Raw genomic sequence first — 21710 nt, 5'->3', positions numbered from 1 at the left:
GGTAAATTAGGATGAAATAAAAGAAACCATTTACCAAAAAGGAGACAGGCAGTATGTCACATTTAACATTTTCCACAAAATACTACTCTATGTGAAGTAATTCTCCCAAGACATTTAAATAGTATTTGCAAGGTATATATTTAAAGCACAAAATGAAAAATCAAGAGCTTGTGGTTGCAAAAATCTTTACTGTGAGAGCCTTCAGACATTTCAAAAAGCAACTTCACTGCTCTATTTCATATAAGACAGCTCTGATAGATATACACTATTTCAGAAAAAAAACAAATGAGCAGGCTTTATTGGTCTGATCACAGTGAGAAACCATTGCTAAATTAGCCATGTCCCGGGCTCTATACACTTACGTACTCGCCTTCTGGCTTACGGCGTCAGCTCTTGTTTTCAGAGCACAGTATGACACTAACTTGTAAGCAAAGGTTCTGATGGTTCCTCTGCTAGACACACCCCACCTGCCTCTCCCTCAAGCTGCCCTGTCAGCAGAGCCCATGCCTGCTGAGCGGTGGGCTACCTGCTGCATCCACAAGGCGCTCGGCACTCGCCTGCTGTCCTCAGGCTTGTCTGCATCCTCTGCACGACATTCAGTGACTCACCTGGACACGCGCCTCTCGGCCCTCGGGGCTCTTGCCTCTGCGCCCATCCCTGGCACAGGGGGAGACGAGGAGAGGGCCTGTGCCTATCTGGCACAGAGCCGGCTGGTCTGGGGCACTGCTGTGGGCCCATCTAGCACACGGTAAGGCAGGCAGCATTCCTCCTTACAGAGGCGGAATCTCAAAGTCAGGGTTCACAGTGTTGGGATCACATCGTATGAGCTGTAGCAATGGGAATACCACCATTGCTAAAGTTCATGAACTTCATGTGCCAGGCCCTTTCCATGTACAAGGCCATTCACGTTCCCACACATCACAGAAGGCAGGCACCTCTCTCGTGTTTCAGAGATGCGAGAATTGAGGCACAGAAAGGGTGAGTGATTTATAGACGGCAGCACAGAGGACCCATGATTTGAACTCCCAAGTTACACAGCTCAAAGCCCAGTTTTTCCCTCTTGTCCATGCTAGTCCTGCTGGGAGTATTCTCACTTGACTATCCCAGAAACCCAAATTCCTGGAACACGGCCTCCTACTGCCTTGCAAAGCCCCCCACACACCCCATGCACAGCCTGTTCCTAGAGCAGTTATTCTTCCTGCTCGTTAGCCTTACATCATGACCTAGAACTAACTGTGCTCCCTGATTGTTCTGAGCTTTTGAGAACTATCGGAAAAAAACAGGAAAGAGACTTTAACATGAGTTATAAGGGACACTTAAAAAAAAATACGTATGCAAAAGTTTATTTGAAAATACTAACGGTAACGTAGAAAATACTCTATGTATGTTGCTCAAAACACAATAGTCTAAACAAAAACGATGTTTTCTTTAAGCTCTATTCAAACCCAGATCCTAGGCTGTGAGTTGCATCGCTTCCCTGGAGAAACCAGAATACAGTTTACTGGGCTGAATTACTCCTTTGGTCTGTGTGTGTGCAGTTATCCTAGAGAAGTACAGGCTTTAGGGAGTGAGCCTGCCGCACAGTTCAGTGGGACCGCTCAAACAGAAAGAGAGCCTCACCTTTCTGGGGTCGGATGATGAAAGACTGTGTGGCTCCATTCACCAGCCGGCAGTATCCATCTATCAAGTCAGCCATGTTCTCGGCAATGGTCAGGGACGGCGCTGTCACCGTCAGAGGCTAAAAGGGGAAAGACCAGAAAGAGCCGTCATTGTTCTTCCCAATAATCAAAGGGGCAGCTGTGCTGTGACATCAGGTCTCTGGACACACTTGGCAACAGACGAGTGGGAGTGAAGCAAGATTCGTCAGAGGGTCTGAGTGAAAAAGGAAGTCTGGTATTTGAGGAAGGTATTCCTAGAATGTGACAGAAGGCAAACCCAGATGAAAACTGAAAAGCCACTTAGCCTGAGATTCCCTTTCTAGAACATAAGATGAAAAAATGTTTTCTTTCAGAGTGTCTGGCCCTCTGGAGCACTCCGGTGGAGAGGGGGGTTCAGGAAAGCACTAAGTTCGAGAGTGGCATATTTTAAAGACTAGACTAATAATGTGGATCAACTTTTATCCACTGTCCATCAAAAGTTTTCTAATATTAAATAAAAATAAAATTTCAAGCGCATTCTGCCCAAGGGCTCAGAAATTAGTCTTTTCAATATAAAACATGCCATTTTGATAACCTTCTTAAAGACTTATTGTTAAATGTAATCTAGGAGATAATCAGAGCTGTGTTGTACTTTCAAATACACACACCTGCTAATTCATAATCTCCGCAATGAGCAGCTTACCTGCACGAAGCTAAATACTACTTGGGCAGAAAGCACAAAAGAGGACAGTCGGAAATGATGGTGCCAAAAACACCGCTAGGATATTTGCAGGAAATTTTAACTTGCAATAGGTTTCTGTATTTTTAGGTATCATTTGTTTAATTCTGAGAATGAAATGTCCTTCCTAGAGACTCAGAAATGTCACTGACCCCAACGCAGAAAAGAACAAGGAGTAGGTCAGGCTGCACTTAGCTCACCCTGGAGGGGCCACTGCGTGCCCGAGAGCCCTGGGTGCTGAGTGGGACAGACACGCTCCCACAGACACGCAGGGTGCACAGGGCAAGGGGGCGCTGCCAGGCCATTCGCATCCCTTAGGAGGGGATTAGCTTTGTCCGCCTTTCAGGAGGGTGGTCTTAGGTAGTGTTTGCCATGCGGTCATTCCATATACCACGCCCTGTGCCTGAGACACTCTGCTGCATGTGACGACGGTCCAGCTGTCTGGACGAACCCCATGTCCACCCTTACTAGGACTTTGGTCAGCCTCTCGTGTACAGTTTCTCCCACTAAGAACAGGGATAACGAAAGGATCTCAAAGTGCCTCTTTCCCTGGGTTCTAAGAATTGACACATCCTGCTCTAGGCTTCTGTGCGATGTGTCAGGACGGTGGGTGTCACAGCAGCAGAAGCATCAGCCGCCGCCGCGGTGCTAACAGCTGTGATTCCCACCACCTTGGAAATGTCACTTACAATAGTCTGGGAAATAACAGTTTATGGAATATATTTACATTTTTATAAAATTCTAAAGTTCATTTCCTTGGTAATTCACAGTAATTAACTACCTTCATGATAATGCTCTTGTTTCCTGTTCTGTTCTTAGGGGCATTTAATCATTATCATTTGTAATGCAACACTTACTAAGTAAGAGAAAGCTGTGATTCTAATGAAGCATGGAAACTTTATCCTTATCCTAAAAAGACCACCACCTTCATGATGCCACTCCATCTAGTTTCCCCGATGATGAATGTGAGCTTGCCTTACCTCGGGTGCCCCCGCTATTTTTAGCTGTAGCATCCCTTTTCTGTCTTTGTCTTCACTGTTTGAATATTGAATGGTCTGCACTTGATTGAAGTCGGCCAGATGTGTGGGCTTTGGAAAGAAAGACAAAAACTTTGGACTCACGTCATTATTAGCATGTCATTTGTTCATAATGACTTATGAAGACTCACATCAGCAATCCTGTGGGATTCTCGTGGTCCCGCCCACCCCTTCTAAAGACATCTTCCCTCTAAGACTGGATGTCCCTGGGGCCCCGTGGGACTTTCTCCTTTGGAGGAGTCTGGAACTGCTCATTTCAAGGTTAGGAATATGCCTGCTCTCTGGGCTCCTGATGGCCGACAAGGGGCACTCGGTTCGCAGGAGCTGGGCGAGTGGGTTACAGGTACTACAGAGAGAGAAGAAGGGAGCAGAAAGGAGCATAAGGGAGCCCCCAAACTGAGTTACTTGCTGGCCTGGGAAAACCAGGCGAAGACTTGCTTGAAATGAACATTCGCTTCCCTTCCCACAGAGCGGGGCCTGCACTTACTTCCAGTGTGTCCTGAGCTAGAAGTCTCTGAAACTTATGGAGCTCTAGAGTGTAATGGAGCTAGGGAGTCAGTAGTACCCCAAGAACCCTCCCCATAGAAAGTGCTGCCAAGAGACATTGCTCATGTTCCCAAGTAGAATGAACTCTTTTCTCTCCTCATGAAGACAAAATATGCCCCCTGCCCATCTACCTGTGTTTTATCCTATCACTTCATGGCTGATCACTTTGCATGTAAAGATTCCTATACATTTATTCAAAACAGCTACCTGGCTAAGGCCTCTTTCTCTTACACATCATGAGGTGTTAGCCCCTCCCTACCCACTGAGCACAGATCACGCCATGGAGAGTGAGCCAGAATTATGGTCCAGAAAGCAGCCCACACTCAGTTTCCCTCACAGCAGACCATCTTTCCAGCTTTGTTCTCAGGCACCGGTGCATTTTCTGAGTCCTGCTTCCACGCGGGCTGCCCACTGCCCAGTTCCCTTCTCCCTGTCCTTGGCCTTTGGGCACACAAAGCACAGCCCTGAAGCCTGTTCTCCTTTCTTGGCTTTTGGGGTACCTGCCCTTATGGGGTTTCTCCCTACCTCGCTAACTGCCTGTCACAGTTCCTCTTACTGGCTTCCCCCAACTCAGTCTATAAAGTTCAAGTGCCTCAGGGTTCTGCGCTGGGTCCCCACCTTCCCCCTAGCCATGCACAGCCCAGAAAGTGCATCAAGTACTGTGGCACGAGTACTATCTCCAGCCTAAGCTTGGACTCATGTAGCCAACCCCCTACATGACACCCCCACACGGGCCCTGGGGGGACTGAGAGCCCTGCACAGACCCAGGGTCCTCCCTAAGAATAAGCCCCTCCTCCTCCAGTCTTCTTTGCTTCAGGAGGACACTTTACCATTCAGCCTGGGTCATGGGCCAAAAAATGAAGGCGTCACTCCAACTCCTTGCTTCCTCAGCACAAATCCAGCCTAGCTCCAAACACCTGGAATTCGGGTGTTTTCCTTCTGTCTTCACAGCTCCTATTCTTGTCCCAGCCTCGTAATGTACGGTGCTTATAGTCAATCCTGCCATCATTTCCCAATCCACTTCCCTTCATCCATGTTTGTGCCCCTACAATGGCCCACCCCTCCCAGGGAGCTGAGGAGGAACTATAAAACGTAAATCAGGTCCTATCAGCTCCGTGCTTACAAAGGGGAGGGGCCTACAAAAAACGAATCAAATGCCCCGACCTCTGCCTGCCCCTGATGCATTTCCCAGCACCGTCCGGACGGGAGGGGGTCTTGTCTCTCTGGGCAGGGCCCCTCCATGGCGGGCGGTGTGGTTGGCCAGAGAATGAGGGACGTGAACGAGGACCAGGGTGCAAGCGGTCACAATGTGCAGGAAATGCCCTCCCAATGAGGTGTCGAGTGGCTTTCAAATGCGCCAGGTGTATTCGCACTGGTGAGAACTGCGCTTCTAGAACTGCCCTCCCAATGAGGTGTCGAGTGGCTTTCAAATGCGCCAGGTGTATTCGCACTGGTGAGAACTGCGCTTCTAGAACCCATGTCTACTCTGAAATACGATGTGTGCTCTGCACTGACTTTTCCAGGAGCGAACCTGTGTGGCTCAGAGAATACCACACTTTGCTGTCTGGGATTTTCCTAACGGTCGCTCACTGTGTTGGAGAACAGCCTCCCTGGGAGCAGCACCTGTCTGGAGGCGGAGCTGCTGAACACTCACTTGTGACAGGACATAGGAGGCAGCCAGGTAAGGTCACCTTGGCTGTGACGCTTGAAACAGGGGCTATCTCAGCTCCACTAAACAATTACATTAAATATTCCTATCACTGTCATCTTGTAAGTTAAAACATTTTTCTATTTTCTGAAGCACAATAGGAAATTTAATTGTGGAGATTACCTTTCATTCCTTTTTTTAACCAGTGTCTTTCCACCTCATTCCGACATTACCCCCGAGGTTGGCCAGACCCCTTTCTTTCCTTGTCATTTCCTTGTGCTGTGTGTAGGGCAGGGCTTCTGGTCGCCCTCTCTCAAAGTATGACTCTCATTAGTAAGTATCTGGCTATTCCATAATGTCTGCAAAGGTGTGTGTTGTGTGTTGACACTGAAATAAATTTCTTGAAATTGAATGTGCACAATACACTCGTAACTTAATTTCAGGACAGCAAAAGTGTATTATAAACATACCCATGTAAGGCGGAAAGGGCTGGGAGAGGCCGACCCTGATGCCCACTCTAAACCTCTCAGACCCTCTCTCACGTTATCCCACTGTAGCTCTTCCCACTATCAGATGATTCTTATTGCTAATCTCCTTCTTTACACTTGACCTCACAACCAGAATGAAGAACCACAAGTGCCATGGATGGTGGCTGAGCACCTTGCCACAAGTGTATCCCACTGAAGTAGGGCGGTGCCTGGCACGAGAAGGAGTGAACGATGGGCTCAGAACTTAGTAGGTGCTGGGCTCCGAGTGGGTCAGGGGTACAGCAGTGAGCAAGGGCTGCATGGACCCAGACTATGCAAACGAGCACGTGAGCAAGCATCCAATCACAGTGAGAGGAGGACCACAGCAGAGCGGCGGGTGGTCCTGTATAACAACACATCTACTTGTATGGGGAGGAAGAGACAGTGAGGGCCCCAAATGAAAACACAGCTACTTGTTTGGGGAGCAGGCAAGGGAGGAAACAGCAAGGGCTTCAGGGAAAGTCTCACTGGGAATAAGAGAGTAAGATGGGGCTCGGTAAGTCAGGACCGTACAGACCTCACTGTGCCAGGCCACTGAATCCGGCCCAGCACAAAGCAGCTGCACACACATGTGGATCAGGTATGCAACACTCCCACAAGGCACACCTGTGGCTGTTGTCCAGACAGAGGAGAGGGCAGGTGCCTGAGGAGGAGTTGGTACGGTTGCACTGCCCGACGTGGTGGCTGTTGGCGCCTGGTGGGCCACAGCGGGTCCCAACTGCGATGCGCAGGTGATGTAGAATACACGCCCATTTCAAAGACTTAGTGTCAGATACCTCAATAATCTTCATGTGGATTAACCTTGAAATGATGGTACTCTAGACCTACTGGGCTAAGACATTATTAAAACAAATTTCACCCATCTTTTTGCCTCTTTAAATGCGGTCACCACAACATTTAAAATCACACGAGGGCTGTGTCCTTACTATTTCCACCAGACAGTGCTGGTGAACAGGTGACTCAGAAGTCAAGTCAGTAGGTAAGCGCTCAGAAGCAGCCCATGGGTTTAGCTGCCCGGGCACCCCTGCCGCTCCCTACCAAAGCCATGTAGGTGGGTGGCGGGGGTGTGATGGTGAAGGCAGGGAAAGCCTGAGGGGAGCAGGTCGAAGGGACAATGGAAGAACCACAGACGGGGCACCTGGATCATTGCGGTTTGGACCAGCCAGGTAGCACCAGGGGCACAGCAGCCACGTGTCAAGGTCTGTAATAGAAGGAGGAGGAAACATGAAGTACCCGGGAGGGAGAAGGATGTAGTGCTGAAAGATTACATTTTTAGGATCCGAGAAATCATGTATTTTAGTATGCTGACAGGAATGCCTGAGTCAGTGAGAAGCATTTACTGACACAGGAAAGACAGCAGGTGAGGTGGGTGGAGGGGTACAGAAGAGAGGGGTTGTCTCCCCAGGAGGGGGAAGACAAGGAGCAGGGTGGGTGGGGCGGGCAGTGCTCTGGCGGCTCTGGCGGCTCTGTCCTGATGGCTCCCATCCTCGTCTCCTTCTCCTTTACACAACTAGCAGCTCTTACTGCAGAGGTATAGAGGGGCGGGGCTTGCCATCTCAAATAGAATACACACATTTCTTTCCAGGCAACAGTTACAAAAATCAACCATGTGCTTGGCTATAAAGATGACTAATAAATTCAAAATAATTAATGTTTAAAAAACTATATTATCTGCTCATAATCCAATAACATTAGAAATAATAAAAGTGAGATTCAAACCTTCCAGAGCTGCCTGAAAATTAACTTTCTCCTAAATAATGTAAAAATGAAAGGTAGAAACAAAAATGAAATGTCAACAATATAGAAATACAACAAAAAGAATACCACCTGCCTAAACTGCCAGAACACATTACAAGTCATACAAGAAAATCACCTCCAAAGTATATAGGAAGCAATTTTAAAGAAGTCATCAAAGGCTAAGTCCAGGAGAAAATATACAAATGAACAAAAGACATTAGGGAAAGGGAATCTATGAAGGTAAATGCTGAAATTGATGAAAACGAATAGACATGCTATAACCCTAGTCTCTAGGCTTGTCCTTCAAAGTCACCTAAACAGATAAACTCTTTGCAAATCTGGAAAGAAGCAACCCAAACAGACCAGTCTGGGAAGGAGACAGGACACAGAAACAAAGTCACGGGAAAGATTGTAAGAGGATTGTGAGATGCAGCCTATGAGGACAGCTTGAAAGTGCAGAGAGGCTGATGATACGCCAACCAAACATCAATCACTGAAACTGACACAAGAAGAGGGAAACCTGAACAAATCTATTACTGCTATCTACAGACAGAAAGGGTGTAAAAGTCTATCACTGAAAAACACACCATGTGGTTATATAGATCAATTCTACCAGACTTTAAAGAATATGGAATTTCAAATCAACTTAAAATACTTCAGGTCACAACATCATGAAAAGCCCCCTAATTTACCTGATGAAATTGGCATAATTTTAAATATCATATCCTTACAAAGCTAATATAAAAAAGAGATGACTAGGTTAAACTCATAAGCGGATGCAAAAATTCTACATATTAGCAAATATGATAACTCACTCTATCAAAATAGTAATATAGAATAAGCAAGTGGGAGTTATTTAATGGCTCAGTATCAGCACATCTATCAATACAAGAAAATAACAAGTTCAGGGAGGAAAAAACCATGATCTTATCCATAAAAGCTGAAAAAACCCTGGATTAAAGTTAGCAGCCACTCCTAATAAAAATTCTAAGCACAGAAAGGTATAATTTCAACACATTAAAGACAATTTACTAAAACACAACAATAATCCTAAATGATGACATACTTTCAAGTGATAAATTAAGATCTCAAACAAGACAGGGATAGCCTTTACAACCCATTATTAAACATGGTCTTTGAGGTAACCAGGAATATGAGAAAAGGAAAAAACTGTAGATTAGAGGAAAAAGTTAAAACAATTCTTTTTTATCAGATTACATGATTATATACCCATAAAATCTAAGATTCTAATAAAAAACGATTTATTAAATGAACGGTAAGGTTGTTGAATATATGATAAACAACAATCAAATATGTTCTGCTAAGCTCACAGTATGAATTTTAAATTGGAAATGGCAAAAAAAAAGTCCATTTATAGTAAGGCCCCAAACTGCAAAATACTGGTAAATTAATTTAGTATCAAAGATCTATATGAAAAAGACTATGAAATCTTGTAAGGACATATAAGAAGTACTGAACAAATAGAGACATACCATATTCTTGAATAGATTAACTTAATATCTAAAAATATACACCTTCACAAAATAACACAAAATTAGCATTCAAGTGGAGTCCCAACAGAACTTTATAAATCTGGTTCTGAAAGACTAAATAACCAGAAACAGCCAGGGGAGTATACAAAAGAAGGCGATACGAAGAAACATGACACTGCGACGTAGCACCGAGCCACAGCAACGCGGTCCACAAAGCCCCGCTCAGGGACAACTGGACTGAAGGAGCCAAGCGGAGGGTCCACGAGTGCTGACAAAGGCAGCAGGGCAATTCACAGGTAAGACACTGGCTGGCTTAGTAAATGGTGCTGACATGGTCGGTTGCTCACCTGGATACAGACACGAACAGCCACAAAGTAACAAGGACGACAGCCAACATTTTCTAAGAGCTTCCTTTCTGGTATCCTAGGCCATGACTGGAACGCTTCAAATTTGCTGGTGCATTTGGTTCTTACCAACCCCAGTGGGTAGCTGCAATTATAGCTGCCGTTTTACTGACAAGGAAACACAAGCTGGCTGCGGAGGAATGGACCCAAAGTCAGTGCTAGTGCAAAGTGGCTCAAGACGGAAACCTAGCCTGCACCCCAGAGCCTGGCCTCCTGACCGCAGCACAGGCCCTGCCTTTAATCTTCTCCCCCAAGGACTCTACGTGGGTTCCCATCTTATACCCTAAAGCACAATTTGAGATGGGCTTAAGACTTAACTGTAAAAGACAGAGAAAATCTGACAAGAATATATAAGAGAAGGCAAATCTAACCTAATGGCTATGACAAAAGTCCCTAAGAGGCTGTACCTATTATACGCTTACCAGCAGGGCATGGAGGTTCCTGCTGTTCCACACCCCTGCCAATGCCAGGCATTCCCTGCCTCTTCGTTTCAGCCACACTGGCAGATGTGTAAGAGCATCACACAGAGCACCTGTCCATGACTGAGGCCAAACACCTTTTCACTTATTATCTATATATTCTCTACTGGGCTGCCTGACCTTTCCGTGACGACGCACTGCCACTTTTTATCCTGGATTAAGAGTCTATTATCCCATGCATTTACTGCCAATATATGGCTTGCCTTTCTACCTTTTGAAGAAAAGTTGTTCTTAATTTCAATGTAGAAATTTACCAAAATTTTTTTAGAGTTAGCCCATATTATGTCCTGTTTAAGGAATGTCTGCTTGGCCTGGAGTCTCTTGTTTTCTTCTAAAACTTTTATTGTTTTACCTTTCACCTGTAGATTAATACTTTATCTGGAATGGATTTTTACTGTGATATCTGACAGGGGTCAAAGTTCATTGTCTTCCTATGTGAATAGCCACCTGACTCAACAGCATTTACTGAAAAATTAATGACACTAGAAATCAGGATAGCAGTCACCCTTGGGGTATGGGACTAGTGACTGGAAAGGGCATAAGAGGACACAGATCAATCTATTTAAAGTCAAAATAGCCAATGAGAGATTTATAAAAATTTGTAACGCAGATGAACAAAAACACACTGATTTCTTCGATGTGTAAAGAGACTTACAAATTGAAAAGAAAAAGACAACTGTGTCTGAGGGCATTTGGGCAAATCTCAGTGCCTTCCTCTCAATTTCACTGTGAACCTAAAACTACTCTAAAAAAAATAAGTCTTTAAATAAAATATGTAAACATATGTATACCTAAGGAACTTTGAAAAAAAATCCTTTCACACACACACACCCTTTGCTACCCCAGGACATCAATGTTTGAAATGACACCTGAGTCTCTCAGCTATTCTGGAGTCCTGAGGATGACAAGGCAAAACAGGCCTGGGCGACTTGCTGAGAACGGCAAAGAGGGAACTTCCACCGTGGGGAGGCGACCGAATGCAGACGACTCACCCTGCAACATGTCTAGCACCCGACTTCACGTTCCATGAGATAACAAGTGTCCTTATTGAGTCCCCCGCCAAAAAGACAATCACATTAGTAAAGCAGGCAAAGGATACAATATAAACAGTCAACCCAGAGAAGTAGGAATCAAAATGGCCAGAACAGGAAAAGATGTGTAAGTTTATTAGATGTTCACTCTGCATCAACTTGAGCAAAAAGTAACAAGAAAATGTCACTCTACACCTAGGGAAAGATTAAAAGAGCTTTTAAAACGGCTGCTAGCAAGTGAGTGGAAGCAGCAGGGTCACACACTGCCAGTGGGGACAAGAAGTTTCTTAGCCTAACCGAGAAGCCGTCTTGCAGCAGCTTTTAACGTTAAACCTATTTGAAGGGATCCCACAGTTCTGTACCTGGCAATCTCTTCCATAAGGAGGAAAAGCAGTAGGTACAGAGAAATAAATACATAAAAGGGTGTTTGTCACATCCCCTCCGTGGAGCAGACATCTGTAAGGGAAGTCAGAGCCCTCCGCGAGCTCCCACCCGGTCAGACCTGAAGGGACTCTGACCAGGTTCTGCTGAGTGAGAAACAAGATGGGGCTCAGGATGCCCCAAGATGATCCAATTTTTGAATAACAAAACACAGAAGAATAATTACTGTCATTTCCCTGAGAGCACAGGGGAAGGAAGGAGTGCTGGGAGGGCCCAGGGAAAGGTGCCAGGGAGCAAACAGGGGAGGCAGGAGCCAGACAGACACAAATGGGAACAGAGTGCACCTGGGAAAAGCAGGTATTCTACCACACGGTTTGGCCACGTTCATGTGTTTATGGGAAATCACGTGTATGGGTGCACCTCTGGGTAAGCTGAGTAACAAAGAGGGCCTGTGGAGTGAGGCCGCTGGGAATCGCGTTCATCGGCCCCACCTGCCACAGCTCTGGCACCAGCACTGGAGCCACCCAGGTGCCCCCAACACCTGATCCTGGGCCCCTGGTACAAACTCAGGAGGTCAGGACCTCTGCCAGTCTGTACTGGTGCATCTCTAGGCCCTGGGCAGCACCTGGCCTCCTCGAGAGAGCACACAGGAAGCAAGAAGGGCAGAAAACCCAGGAGGGCAGCTCTGAGGTGGCTGGGGGGCAAGTGGTGGGCTCTCTTCCAACAGATGCTTTTCTAGGCAGTGTAAGTGGGGGCAGGAGGGATTTGAGCAGCATTATGAAAGCGTGAGCATTTTCTCCTGGAAATGGCCAGAACAGGCTGTTTGAAAGTATATGATCCAAGTACAAACATCTTTAAATCAAATATACAACTGAATGAAAAAATCAGTATTTCAAATTTTTCCAGGTAATCCATAACAATCCATTCAAATCGCATGAACACGTATCTGTATGATTCAGTGGCTTCCAAAACTAAAGGATTCTTAAGAATTTCAACAGTGGCCTAGACTTTCTTTTCCTCTCTCCTCCTTGAGCAACAAACACTATGAAATGGAAAGATTTAATTGCACAACGATGTCTTTTCCAAAAGGGTGCCATTTCCTTAACTTGACTCCTCCGTCTACAGCCAAGTCCACCGTGAGGTGTGTCGGCGAACAGGCAGCTCCGAGACGCCGCCAAAGCAGACTTACATTGCAGCCCTTGTCTGTGAGGTAACTGATCCCTTCTTCTGGGCCGATTGCCAGCTCCACAGAGATGATCCAGCTTGACTTTTGAAGGTGAAACACAAAGGTACCAGAAGGAAAAGGAAATATTTTAGACAAAGAGCCACAGGCAATTTAATTAAAGAACCAAAGGGGGACTGGCTTAGCTTGTTATTAATCTATCTAACTAAATAATATAAAATATTTGTGACTTCACTGATCCAGAGTCTGCTGAGCCTAGACTGACACACGGTGCTGATTCCAGCAGGTTCAAAGCTAACACTTCCTTTGGGAAGGTTATATGCCTAGGCAAACTAGCCCTGAAGAACAATTAGTCAAGTGACTTACTGGGCCAGAATAAAAAAATCTAATTATGCACAGAGGCTATTTTTAAAAAGATGATTTTACATTCACATTGATACATTTTTCTTGCAGTTTCCCCCCTGTAACATGAAAAAATTACATTCTCATGTTGTTAAACATGAGACAAGATAGATTTTAATCAGAAATTTAGATGTACATGAGTAAGAAAACCCAAAAGATATTAAACCTAGTCCGCTATTTCCCATGTCCCCATACTTACACCAAGGGCACATTTGAAGCATTCTTTATCAAATCTGTATACTGGAGAGAGGATCTCAAAGAATTTCAGAATACTTTCTTCTCTATTAAGGTTGGCAAACTGTCTAAACGTTTGTTGGATCAATTTTCTTAGTGTTTTGGCCTGCATGATAAAATTACAAAAACCTTCTTAGAGTCAACAGTGAGTAAAGACCACAGCAATAATACTGTAATAGCGTCAAAGACATCTTTCCTCCTGCCATTTAACACTACCTACATTTACACGAGGTATGTCCTATTTATCACATCGTTATTTCCTTTCAAAAATAACTCTAATAAAATACATATAACATAAAATTTACCATCTGAATAATTTTTAAGCGTACAGTTCAATGGTTTCAAGCCTTATTTCTAGATAGAGATTTGCAAGGCTATACCTTGCTCATTAGGATATGTGGTGAGAGGTTATGCATTTAGGAGTTCATGCTCCACACACACACAGCACGGCTCTGGCAAAAGGTAGGGTGCAGTCAATACAACTTCCTCACGGGCAATTTGATAACACAAATAAAAAACCTTACAAACCGTAACTCTTGATCCAGAAACTGGAATTCTAGATCATTATTCTTTAGAAATGATTACAAGAACTATGCAGAGAAGTCAGCAATCAGAGATTTGATGGGGAACTGCTTACAGTGACCCTTGGATGGCGTACCTCAATAGCGCTACCATGAAAAAGTAGGATACCTTTAAAAGGAAAGCACCAAAGATGACACACACACACACACCTCTTGACATTAAAATCGCTTCAATAGCGCTACCATGAAAAAGTAGGACACACACACCTCTTGACATTAAAATCCCTTCAATAGCGCTACCATGAAAAAATAGGACACACACACACACACACACACACACACACAGCGCATTTGTACTGGAAGGAAGAGCCCAGGCAGCACGTCCACAGCCCGCGGCGTGTTAGAGAAGCCCAGGGAGGCTGGTGAGCTGGGGATGCTGATGAGGTCTGAGGAGAGGGGACGTCGGCCAAGGTCAGCACTTGAATCTCACCCTGGAGGCTAGGTCCTTGGGCAGCCCAAGCAGACCTGATGTGTCTGACTTAGATTTTAAGACAGATACTTCGCTGCTGTGTTGTCAATGGTATGAAGGGACTAGAAAGGCCCAGGAGGTGGCTGCCAAGATAATCAAGGTGCAAGGTGATGCATTTGCACAAGATGTACCAATACTACGAGTTATCATGTGGGAGAAGCAGGTGGGTGGGTGAAGGTCTCAGGGACAAGGAGCACGTGCTGGACCTCAGTATGAGGTATACGCAGAGAGGAATCCAGGCGAGGAGACCGCAGATGCGCTGGGGAGATGGAGAGCGGGGGAGAGGCCCTCAGCGTGCGGCAGCACGCCTATCTCCCAGGTCAGGGAGGTGTGGCTGCCAAAGCGGGTAGGAGGAGGTGACCACGGGGGAGGGGCCTGCTTTGGCGTGGTTAAAGAGGTGGTAGCCTGTTTGGAGTGGCTTTTAGGTCCCAGTGAAGTCAAAGGATTAGCAGGTGTGGACCACCACAGGGAGTGAGCTGGACAGCCACAAGTCCCAGGAGTAGAACACTCAGTGAAAATGGGCTGAAGTTCCTGGAGATCAGGAAGATGGCCAAGCATGAAACACTCGTGGCACAGATCTTGAGGTGGTGGCAGAGAGCTGGGCACCTCTGGGCGTCTGAATGATTGAACGTGGGGTGGTAGGGACAGTAAGCAACAGAGCAGGACTACATTTCTGGACACAACAAATGGCTTTGGTTTTCATTAAAAGGGAAGGCTTGGTGAAAACAAAGTCACATGACTTCTGGACACATCTGTGATCCTTAAGTCTTCTGACCTGAATCAAAAGTAGGCAGCTGGATGCAGATTTAGGGATCACGAGGGCAGGGTTAGAGAGAAATGTCAGCGCTGCCAGCCAACGTTTTTACAGATGCGGGACTGGATGGCTCCTGCAAACAAAGTGGGGACGAAGAAGACAGGGCCACAGCCAAGCCGGCAAGCCAAGAGTCGGTTTTGACCAGGGGTAGGCTTCCAACGGGTGATCCTGACAGTGTGGAATCGCAGGCCTTCTGAAGAGGATGAGGGTCAGGTCACAGCATCTAACTGAAGGAAAGTAAAATGGGCTCAAGGTCAGCAGCACTTGACTACCACATGTTCCGATAGAAAATGAGTGGCTGGCCTTGCACGCTCTGTAAAGAGGAGTCTGGGAGGCGTATGTTGGGAATGCCCATCCAAGCACTGGCCACAAGTCAAGGAACTGAAAAGGCCACACGGATGACGGACTAAGACAGCATCTACTGGTCGTTCAGACTCCAGGCTTTGCAAACATGCTGACCCTGACAGCCTGTGTGCGTCCAAGTATACACCAGGAGCACGTGGACTGGCCGTGGAAATGTGAGGACACGTGCAAGACATTTTCCTCTTACAAATGAACACAGCATCCTGGGATTTTGCCAAGTGCAAACATGTCCCCGAAAAGGAGGTACACTCCACTTAGGACTCAGGATGAATCTGCTTAAGGAAATTCTGTTCTGTGCCTGACTCTTGGAATACACTTCAGAATCAGAACAGATACCTTACGCTCAAGAAACTTGAGTTCAGCTGGAGAAAAACCTTCTGATCTTTACCCATGGTTACAGAGTACAATTTTGGGAGCATAGTGTTAGGTTTTGATTAAAACAAAACACATTTTAAAAAATGGTGCCCGACAAGATATAAATATATTCATGAATAAATAAATTCAAGTTTGTGGCAAACACACACAGACAAAAAAAATGGTGCCCAAGAAGACGTCTGCAGACCCTTCAATGGAAGTAAACCCAGACCTTCACCATGACCCTGCGAGGCAGATGTTTTCCATAGATTAGTGAAGAAATGGAGGCTCAGAGAGGACAGGTAACCAGGCGGGGGAAGAGCAACTGTCAGTCAAGTCCATAATGGCTGGAGTTCTCCTGACCAGCTACGTGGCAGCTCATGTACCTCTTCTCTGATGCCATTCCAAACAGCACTGGGAAGAGACCACTACATCCTTTGGGTCTTGCCTCACCTTGAATGTATTTTTTTTAAATTAAGGTTTCACTGATATACAATCTTATGAAGGATTCACATGAGCAACACTGTTGTTTCAACATTCACCCATATTATCAAGTCCCCCCCACCCCATTGCAATCACTGTCTATCAGCGTAGTAAGACAGTACAGTCATCACTTGTCTTTTCTGTGCTATACTGCCTTCCTTGCGACCTACCCATACTGTGAGTGCTAATTATAATGCCCCTTAATGCCCTTCTCCCTCCCTCCCCACCCACCCTTCTCAACCCCTTCCCTTTGGTAACCACTAGTTCCTTCTTGGGTTCTCTAAGTCTGCTGCTGTTTTGTTCCTTCAGTTTTGCCTTGTTATTGTGCTCCACAAATGAGCAAAATCATTTGGTACTTGTCTTTCTCTGCCTGGCTTATTTCACTGAGCATAATACCCTCCAGCTCCATCCATGTTGTTGCAAATGGTTGGATTTGTTTTCTTTTACGGCTGAATATTCCATTGTGTATATGTACCACATACCTTGAATGTATTTTTCTTTTTTAATTTTTATTTTGGTATCATTAATATACAATTACACAAGCAACATTGTGGTTACTAGATTCCCCCCATTATCAAGTCCCCACCACATACCCCATTACAGTCACTGCCCATCAGTGTAGTAAGATGCCATAGAATCACTACTTGTCTTCTGTGCTATACTGCCTTCTCCGTGCCGTACCCCGCCCCCGCTATATTATGTATGCTAATTGTAATGCCCCTTATCCCTCCCTTCCCACCCCTACCCCCGAGTTCCCTTCCCTTTGGCAACTGTTAGTCCATTCTTGGGTTCTGTGAGTCTGCTGCTGTTTTGTTCCTTCAGTTTTTCCTTTGTTCTTATGCTCCACAGATGAGTGAAATCATTTGGTACTTGTCTTTCTCCGCCTGGCTTATTTCACTGAGCATAATACCCTCTAGCTCGATCCATGTTGTTGCAAATGGTAGGGTTTGTTTTCTTCTTATGGCTGAATAATACTCCATTGCATATATGTACCACATCTTCATTATCCATTCCTCTACTGATGGACACTTAGGTTGCTTCCATTTCGTGGCTATTATAATTAGTGCTGTGATAAACATAGGTGTGCATATCTCTTTTTGAGACTGGGCTGCTGCATTCTTAGGGTAAATTCCTAGGAGTGGAATTCCTGGGTCAAATGGTATTTCTATTTTTAGTTTTTTGAGGAACCTCCATACTGCCTTCCACAATGGTTGAACTAATTTACATTCCCACCAACAGTGTAGGAGGGTTCCCCTTTCCCTGCATCCTCGCCAGCATTTGTTGTTCCTATTCTTTTCTATGTTGGCCATCCTAACCAGCGCAAGGTGATATCTCATTGTGGTTTTAATTTTCATTTCCCTGATAATTAGCAGTGTGGAGCATCTTTTCATGTGCCTACTGGATATCTGAATTTCTTCTTTGGAGAACTGTCTGTTCATATCCTCCGACCTTGAATGTATTTTTAAAACAGGCCCTCAGGTTAGATCCTTGTAGGTGAGAAGGAGCCCTGTTATTCCTATGAGTGTAAGGAAAGTGTGTGGCCCACAGCTGAAACTCAATTACATGTTTAAAATAAATAACAGCAGGAGATCTACCATAACCACATGGATTCTGGCAAAATGGATGAATGAAGACTGGTCTGTCGTATAACTGAATGTCTGCTCACTTTCTAGCAGGTGAGAGGGAAGGCAGTTCAGACCCCCTCGGTCCCAGCAGGCTGTGGTAGGGCATGCTGCCTCGGTGTGGTCACGAGCCTCCCGTAAGTAGAACCCAAATCCAGAGAATGCCTTGGAAGGCCTTCTAACCCTTTCTAGGCACGTATGACACCGCTAATTAGACTGTGGTAGCAACTGCAAAGAACAGCTGTCAAGAGCATGGGGACCAAAACACAGTGACAAATCAATTTTGTTAACATTAATTCAAAGTTGATATATTCATTCATGACTCTAAGAGAAATATTTTAACTGAGGTAAGCAGTGCCATGCAACAATTAAAAACTATATAAAAGAGGCCAGAAGTCAATTCTCTGCTTTTTACCTAATTGCCAACCATATGCTTGCTTATAAGCAGTAATACTCTACACTTAAATCTGTTCATTAGCTTAGAGCTTTAAAAAGTGCATCACCTAAATGGTGTTACTGGGTGAAGCTGTGAGGAACTAAAGTCTCCTCTCTAGCATCAGACTCACACACACCCTCCCGCCTACCCATTTCCAGAGTTCCCGGACATCTGAAAACTGACACCCTGCTCAGAGAACTTCTGATCACAACCCAGGCCCAGCCCTCCCACCACAGCAAATCTCCCAGTTGTTGAGAGAAGAGACCCAGGTGTCGATCTTGACTCCATTCCCCTAGCCCCTCAAAATGCACAGCACCCTGGAGGCTTATACACGCTTCTCCAGTAACAATGCCATGCTCTCAGGTGCTTCCCACAACACCAGCTCCGCTCTGGCCTGGAATTCTGCCTGAGCTCTTGGGGACACAGCTTACTGCCACCAACCGCTCTTTTTAAAATCCGAACTAGATCAGCTCCCACTGAGGCTTAAACTTCTGGGTTCTTAGAATAACAATCCTTCAGCAGTGCAGGTGCTGAGCCTGAGGCGCTGTAAGGCCGTGGGGGCCAGGAGGAAGCTCCATGGATGCAGCGGCTGCCAGGGGCTGCTTGTCCTCATGGGCCAGTCAGGGAGGCTCGGAGCAGTACCGCTGTGGCCTCATCTCAAGCTCCCCTTTGTCTCCGCAATGGCTATGAGGGCAGCTCTGCTAGTACCCCCATGTTGCAAAGGGGGCACCGACGCATCACAGATGCAGAGCCTCGGAGCCACACAGCACAGCTGGACTGAAGTCAGAGCGGCCTGGCTCCAGGGATGTGGGCCTAACCAGCAATCGCCCCACCCCAGAAGCCCTTGGTGCAGGGGCTGAAGCAAAGGGGTGAATGGGAGTACACGGGGCGGTGGGGAGTGCGGCATGAGGAGAGGGCTCTGGAGGAAACCCCAGCACGGAAACAACCTCCAGGGAAACAGGAGCCCAGCCAGCGCACACTGGGAGGCTAAGGGGGCACCTGGCAAGTGTTTTACAAGGGCGGGCAGGGTAAAGGGAAAGAATGGGCTGTCCCATCATGCTGTCCTTCACTTTCTAGGCAGCACTGTGAATCAATGGTAGCCATAGATTTTGGTCAAAGAGAAACTGGCAAAAAATGAGGAAAGGGAAATATCTGTAAGTGTGAGCCTTCCCTGTAGTTAATTGTTAATTAGTTCTGTATTAAACCACATTCAATCACGTCAGTTCATAGTTTTTCAGTCTTTTTTTTTTTACATTACAAAGCTGATGATAAAAAGAAACCCACATGTGACAGGTAAACGTGTGTGTGTGTGTGTGTGTGTGTGTGTGTGTGTGTGTGTGTGTGTGTGTGTGTGTGTAAATAAAATGAACACCTCACAGTCCCTGGTGATCTTCATTTTCTTATTGATCCCCTGACACAACTGCTCTCAATTCAATTCTTTAGTATTTTGCCCCCTATAGTGACCACTACAGGGCACAAGGCAGAAATCTGCCGCCTGGTTCCGCTCCTCCCCGCCCCCCAGCCCACAGTAGCCCAACAGGTACCTTCCGTTAGACTCTCCACTATACCACCCCTGGGGGGCCCAGCATGCCACCTCCGCCCCTTCCCGTCGCAGCACTCATCATCGCTTCTCCTTGCAACAGTGTCTTGGGATTAAGAACTAAACTGCACACCCTGATCATTTAATGTGCTGTAAAAATGTATGAAAGTACTAACTTTGCAGTGTCACAGACAGTCTGAGCTGTAGCTTTTTGTCTGTCTCATCCAGTTGAGTCTGGGGGAAACGTGTCAGTTTCCTGTATGTTGCCTGGCTCATTTTGAGTGTGCACGTTACTGGGCTCAGCAGGAGGAAGTCACGGAGACGGAAGGCAGCAAAAAAACCGAGGAGCTCAAGCAGCTGGCAGAGAAACAAGACCCATTCATTCATGGCTAGTTTCCAGCAGTCACAGAAACAGCTCAGGCTCCCCCCAGCTAGAAAGGGGCGCCGGGCCAGGAGTGAGGAGCCACGCTCTTTTAAAATGTGGCTCCAGAGAGGCGGAGCCAAGATGGCGGCGTTGAGTAGAGCAGCGGAAATCTCCTCCCAAAACCATATATATATATATATGAATGCATAACAAAGACACCTCTTCCTAGAATAAAGACCAGAGGACACAGGACAACGTCCAGACGACATTCACACCTGCGAGAACCCAGTGCCTCGCAAAGGGGGTAAGATACAAGCCCCGGCCTGGCGGGACCGAGCGCACTTCCCCCCAGCTCCCGGCGGAAAGAGAGAAATCTGAGCGGGAGGGAGAAGGAGCCCAGGACTGCTGAGCACCCAGCCCAAGCCATACTGACTAGAGCGCAGACACAGTGCATGCGCGGGGCCCCGGATACTAGGGAAACAGGGCAGCAAGACCGGTGAGCGGGTACCGGAGGCTGGCGCCAGTGGACAAAAGAAAAGCGAGCGGCCATCTTTTCTTTCTTTCTTTTTTTTTTTTTGTTGTGGTGAGTGCTTTTTGGAAGTCTTAAAAGGACAGGGATCCCAATACTAGGGAAACAGGGCAGCAAGACCAGCGAGCAGGTATCGGAGACTGGCGCCGGAGAACAAAAGAAATGCAAGCGGCCACTTTTTCTTGTTGTTGTTGTTTTGTTGTGGCAAGAGCTTTCTGGAAGCCTTAAAGGGACAGGGACGCCAATACTAGGGAAACAGGGCAGCAAGACCGGTGAGTGGGTATTGGAAGCCAGTACCAGAGAACAAAAGAAAAGCGAGTGGCCATTTTTTGTTGTTGTTGTTGTTTTGTTTTGGCGAGTGCCTTTCGGAAGTCTTAAAGGGATAGGGACCCCAATACTAGGGAAACAGGGCAGCAAGACTGGTGAGCAGGTGCCTGAGGCTGGGGCCAGGGAATAAAGAAAAAGGAGCGGCCATTTTTTTTTTTTTGTGGTCGTTGTTTTGTTTTGGCGGGTGCTTTTTGGAAGTCTTAAAGGGGCAGGGTGGGACACTTAGTCCAGAGGTAGGGAATCTGGGATCTCTGGGCACTCTAACCCCCTGGGCAGCAGGGAGCACGGAGGCCCCTAATGCAGATAAGTAGCCTCCCGGCCACTCCCCCTCCAACGGGGCTCCACCATAT

General features: G+C 46.4%; 1 protein-coding gene across 13 annotated transcripts in view; it reads right to left on the bottom strand.

The window, feature by feature from the left end:
* Positions 1–21710, bottom strand: part of PTK2 (protein tyrosine kinase 2) — a 299782-nt gene that overhangs the window by 100136 nt on the left and 177936 nt on the right. For 12 of the 13 annotated variants that reach the window (XM_073230260.1, XM_073230262.1, XM_073230268.1 and 9 more), the window contains 4 exons: positions 13444–13584; positions 12849–12926; positions 3357–3464; positions 1621–1738 (listed from right to left, as the gene is read on the bottom strand). In XM_073230260.1, the coding sequence (XP_073086361.1) occupies positions 1621–1738; positions 3357–3464; positions 12849–12926; positions 13444–13584 (445 nt within the window). The remainder of the gene's footprint in view (positions 1–1620; positions 1739–3356; positions 3465–12848; positions 12927–13443; positions 13585–21710) is intronic. The other variant, XM_073230270.1, reaches the window with a different exon arrangement.

Source organism: Manis javanica, chromosome 2 (genome assembly GCF_040802235.1).
Source record: "Manis javanica isolate MJ-LG chromosome 2, MJ_LKY, whole genome shotgun sequence".
NCBI lineage: Eukaryota > Metazoa > Chordata > Mammalia > Pholidota > Manidae > Manis > Manis javanica.
The sequence above is the reverse complement of the archived record's forward strand: the minus strand, read 5'-3'. Positions and strand labels throughout refer to the sequence as shown.